Raw genomic sequence first — 5,698 nt, forward strand, 5'->3', positions numbered from 1 at the left:
GGTGGATCGTGACCGATATGCAGACATCATGTCTTCTGTTATCTATATCTCACATCCACATACAGAACCTTATATCTTTAATAGTTGTACAAGAGAGTGGTTCGATGAACTCTAGAAACTCAAGATCTCCCACATTGATTAAATTGCTTCAAGGTCAAGAAACATCTCAGGTTAGGCCCCCTGGGTTGTGCAGTGACTTAAAAAGAACTTTATGTCTGCTGTAACCCCTCAAGAATTCAGGAGGGATTCGACATATATCAATACAGATCATACTGTCCCTTGTGCCTGCGATCTTATTGAAAATGATGTCATGAATTTGCTTTACTGAAATGGATCTTTCACCTACCCAAGATTATATCACTCTTAGAAACCTCTGCTCATACCTCATAATGACTTGCGGCTCTCTAACCTAGAGAGCATGACTTCCTTACCGTGGTCGAATAATGGATGAGGCTGTGATAGGAATGCGTTTCAATATCTCCTCAACTCTCAGGTTTATTGAGACACAGGGGAATCCATATGGTATTCTAGTGCATTAGAGGACAACATGCATTGTCCTTCTTATACTGTACTGCAATCTTTGGCCAAGTTTTGCTGAGTTACATTTTCTCAGCCTTAACCGTCTATCGCTTGTTTTTGAAGTGTGAAACCTACTCCAGGACAGGGTTTCGAAACAGCTTGGTTCAATTGTGAAACGCTAAATGAGGTCACCTTGATCTTGAGCTGTTTCTCCTCGTCCATGCATGACTGTATGTTTTGCAATCTTTCTCTAGCTTTCCATCATGGTTACCGCTTTCGTGAGACTCCCAAGGCACCTCGCGGCTTTCCCATCCTGTTACTCCGAAGAGGCAGGAGTTAGCAGCGGACCTGAAGAATCAGAGAGTAAGGAGCACACAGCAGAAAGTGTGCAGATGGCATGCAGCTTGTGGATAAGTCCGTGTATATAGCCAAAGAAAACCGAAACTTGAAAGGGGACGATAGCCAATAGATGGCGTTGGTAATAGTATCCTTACAAACATTGGGTATTTAAATTATTATATCTGAGACTCTTCTTCCCTTTGCCATACGGATGTTGGCTTGGCATATGCATACCAGGTTTGCATATTTACGCAGACCTTGCTTCTCTCCGCCGTCGCTGTCGCTGGAAATATCGACGATGTTGACGTTCCTCTATTCTCTGCTTGCCCTCACTCTGCTTTTCAACCGCAAACACCTTCTGCGTCGTGGCTGCTGTCTAAGCCGCCATGACCGTGACACGCGACTGCTCTCTGATGGCTGCAGGAGAGGCATCGTTCGACGGTGTTGACATCGAACATTTCACAGTCTGTGAGCGAGAACTGCTAAGTGAATGGGATCTCATATACAGTCTAATCTTTAAGTTAATGCTGCAAATCTCAGCTGTTGCTCTCATCTGTCTTCTCTATCACCCCAACACGACGGGGCATTATCCCCCCCCAAAAAAGACACTGTTCGCCATAGATGCCTTCCAGGACATTGCAGTCTGTCAATGGGAACTTCATAACTCTATCTCGATACTTGGTCTAAACGCTAGTTCTGGTTGCTTCATTTTTTTTTTTTTTTTTTTTTTTTAAACCCAATATATCCCTGGTCCTTGGTTATCATTCTGGAAACCATCAATATCTCCTGAGCTGACATGTATACCACTCCCACTCCCTCGAAGATGGCACCTCTATTACTTCTGCTTCTCGTCTGCTCGGTTCACGCAAATATCATTTTCGAGCATCCGCCTCTTGCTTGCGACCCCATTCTGCCAGCATTCCAGGGATGTTTTCGTGGCCAGCGCTGCTCACGTCACGGAATGTGAGTTTGACATATCTTGCAAGGTCTGTGGTTTTCTTTCCATAATATGGCTGTTAACCTCTCTATTCCAGATGTGAAGATGATAATCGGCATGTTTCAGATGATTCTCCGATATCAACAATTCGACAATCGACTTCTGCGACGCAGGAAACCGAATCTGTCACTGCGTCAACGGCGTTTGATCCGGTGGCATCACAGGAAGGTGGATACAACAGGTTGTGACACCCAGAGTTACGGTATTCATGCTGATGCACAATGGTAACAAGAATTTTGATAATGTCACGGGGCAGTTGTGAGTTAGCCCAGTTGTCCAGTGTACACGATATCTGACACGATTTCTGAGGATTCCATGCTAGAAAATATTGATTGTTGTAGGCACAAGGCTAAAACAAAGCCATATTAATTCGAAAAAAGGTGATTTTTATATAGTTTTGAGTTCCGGATAAACTGACAATTGCTGCTGCAGCAACTTGCAATGTGAAGTGAACATACTACTATGGGTGCCAATAGCAGGGTCTCACCTGGGGCTCCCCAAACCCTTATGAATCCATCAAATTTGTCGACCAGTAAAGTTCATCGTATGACACTGAGGCAAAAACAGGAGGAGAAGCCAAAATTAGATCTCAAGGAAACCATTGATGGCCTTTGCGGTCCAGAAAACGGCGATACCATTTGTGGTGACTGGCCTGGGGGATCGTGCTGCTCGGCATACGGGGTAGGTGTTCCACTTTTAGCTGACAATTTATGATTCGAATGCGAGCTGACGCTTCTTCTAAGTTTTGTGGGAGCACCTCATCTCATTGTGGTCCTGGTTGTCAGTCAGGGGAATGTGAGTCAGGTAACCTTTTCGAGATTCTTAGTCCCAACACCCATGCACCGGACACGATACACGGAGCTTTTAAAGTTGTTGGCCAATCCGGGGTTCCAGCAATGTCTGCTGCACTTCTAGCCAATGGTCGGGTTGTATTCATAGACAAGGTCGAAAACTATACACAACTAATACTGGACAACGGCCAGTATGCATATTCGTCTGAATACGACCCGTCTACTAATATGGTTGCGCCACTACGTTATGAGGTGAGACCATGTCATGTCTTTATTTTTTAATTCTCTCAGAATTAATGTCATAATATAGACAAATGCTTTTTGTTCGGGTGGGGCATTCCTAGAAGATGGGCGGCTAATTAGCATTGGTGGAAATTCTCCGTTGCCAATGGACCCCACAGTTGGTGATGGATTCCGCGCACTTCGATATCTAACGCGACCTTTGGACACTAACTCTTGGGATGGAAAATCATGGGATGAGCCGGGTAACAAACTCTCGACCAACAGATGGTATGCAAGTGCTCAAATCCTTCGCGACGGAGCAGTTTTCGTTGTGTCTGGCAGCCTGAATGGGCTCAATCCTTCCGTGATAGCGAATAACAACCCGACATATGAGTTACTCAATAAGGATGGAATTTCCTTTGGCCATAGCGTCTTATTTCCTATCCTTGAAGAAAATCAACCTTACTACATGTATCCATTCCTCCACCTTTTAAAGGACGGCACCGTTTTCGTGTTTGTTGCGCGGTCAGCTGAAATTTTCGATGCTCACGGTCAGAAGACGGTTAAGAAACTGCCAGATTTACCTGGTGATTATCGAAGCTATCCAAACACTGGAGGGAGCGTCCTTCTCCCTCTGAGAGCCGCAAATGGATGGGACGATGAGATAATAATATGTGGGGGAGGAGCATTTGTGGGAATCGCAAGTCCAACCGATCCAAGTTGTGGGCGTATTAAGCCATTATCGAAGGATCCACAGTGGGAACTGGAGCTGATGCCCGACGGTAGAGTTATGGTAGAAGGAATGATTCTCCCTGATGGAAAACTAATCTGGCTCAATGGTTGCAACCGTGGTGCGCAAGGATTTGGAATCGCAAAAGACCCGTCCCTTGATGCGTGGATCTATGACCCAGAGGCTCCCCTGGGTCGCCGATGGAGTATCGGAGGAAAGACAGAAATCGCACGAATGTACCATTCAGTCGCGCTAGTTTTGTTAGACGGGACTGTTATGATTGCAGGATCAAACCCTGTGGAACAGCCAATCTTGGTACCTAATCCCGACGTTGCGGAACAGGCATTCGCCACAGAGTTCAGAGTAGAAATATACACACCTCACTACCTCCTAGATGGGAGAGATAAATTTCGACCATACGATGTTGAATTACCCAACAAACACCTCCTCGTGGACAGCGAGCCATTCATGGTGGGCTTCAAGCTCCATACCGAACCCAATGACCTGCGTGTAGTGCTTTACCATGGTGGGTTCGTCACCCACTCGCTGCACATGGGCCATCGGATGCTATACCTTGATTATGTCGGCTATCAGCCTCAGAGCAAGAGTCAGACAATCCTGGTTACTATGCCGCCGGATAATAATATTGCACCGCCTGGTCCGTATGTGGTGTATGTTGTAGCGGACGGCGTGCCGAGCATTGGGGTATTTGTGATGGTTGAAGCGAAGCGTTAGATGGTTCAAGTAGTTGCTGGAGGTAAATGGGAACTAGTGGCATCTTTCTGCTTTTCTTTTCTTTATTCTTTTCTTCTTCTTCTGTTCTTGTTTCGCCCTTTTCCTTCATCTTCGATCTTTGGGGGAGTTTTGGTTGAACGTTGAGGCGCCTATCTTTCTTTTTTGCATTGAGCAAACCAGAAAAAGTCCAGCAGCATTTTGGCTGATTCGATAATGAATATCGATGAAAAAGTTAGATTGATGTTAGTTAGTCTGAAGATATTGAACCCCCCCATTCTCAAGCTCCTACTCCAGAGCTCAGGGGCTCGGATAATGGATTATCCGCCCACTCATCGACAAACTCCTCGCCAACTTTTATAAATCCACAGACCATGCACAGGCCCGAGAGAGATCCATGGATGGTTTGAGCTGGAAAATGATTATTCCTTGAGTCCTAATAATGTTTGGGATGGCTGCCGTATTCCCTGGAAAGTTCAACATTTTCCTTCTTGGGTTTCCCAGCCATCCATTGTAAATCCTACCTCTTTCTGGGATTCTGCATGAAATGGCAACGGCATTTGTGATTTCGTCGGCAAATAGCCGTATTTGAAGAATATGTTTTCATTATCCATCTTCCTTTACCTGGGGGAACTCAATGTAATGTCTTATCAAAAGCAATACCGCATCACACTTCATTTTACAGTGATACACTACTGCATGTCACTCTTATGGCCATGACAGGATAAATACATGAGAAATGCATTTTCAGCTCCACTAATAGGGCTATGCATTCTTGTTTGTGATTTTTCTGTATAGATATGTCAAGAAGCTTCTCTCATGTAGGGAGAGTGGGATGACAATCACTTACTTATGAATGATGATGCTCTCACATGTCATCAAAATTCAATGCCGCCTCATCCTCTTCAGCAACTACAGTAACAGAGGAAACAAAGGAGAGTAAATATCAACCATCATAACACAGGACAATGTGTCTTTCTCCATTCACTCTCTTGTCCTTCCTCAGACCTCACTCATCTGGTGGTCCTTCTTACTCAATCCCAGTTCTTCCCCAATAATTGGAATTCCCAGGACTCTCTCTTTGTTACGCTCTCAGATTCTACTTGGGCACGCCTTCATCGTATCCTACGCTTCGTTGCCTTTCAGAGGCCACCATCGGCGAATCCCCCTTGACGGATCACCTCGCCATCATCATTTGAAAGTCTAGTAAGTGCGTGTCCCTGTTGATTTGGCATTCGCGATCCTTATGTGGCTATTCCACATCCTAGCTTCCAAAATTCCTCTCAACTCCCACCATGCGCCCGTGGTTTGGATTCATCTGTATTGCTTGTATATTTCAAGGGCGCCCTCTAGCTACTTACTCGCTCG

The 5,698-nt window shown here is 45.3% G+C and overlaps 1 protein-coding gene across 1 annotated transcript; it reads left to right on the forward strand.

The window, feature by feature from the left end:
* Positions 1-2,751: 2,751 nt before the first annotated feature.
* On the forward strand, positions 2,752-4,333 carry HCAG_07266 (hypothetical protein; the record flags this gene model as incomplete). The annotated part of the gene is made up of 2 exons (XM_001537794.1): positions 2,752-2,898; positions 2,957-4,333. 2 exons carry the CDS (start codon positions 2,752-2,754, stop codon positions 4,331-4,333), a joined length of 1,524 nt encoding a protein of 507 aa, XP_001537844.1.
* Positions 4,334-5,698: the final 1,365 nt, after the last annotated feature.

Source organism: Histoplasma capsulatum, genomic scaffold (genome assembly GCF_000149585.1).
Source record: "Histoplasma capsulatum NAm1 scaffold_8 genomic scaffold, whole genome shotgun sequence".
NCBI classification, from domain to species: Eukaryota; Fungi; Ascomycota; class Eurotiomycetes; order Onygenales; family Ajellomycetaceae; genus Histoplasma; species Histoplasma mississippiense.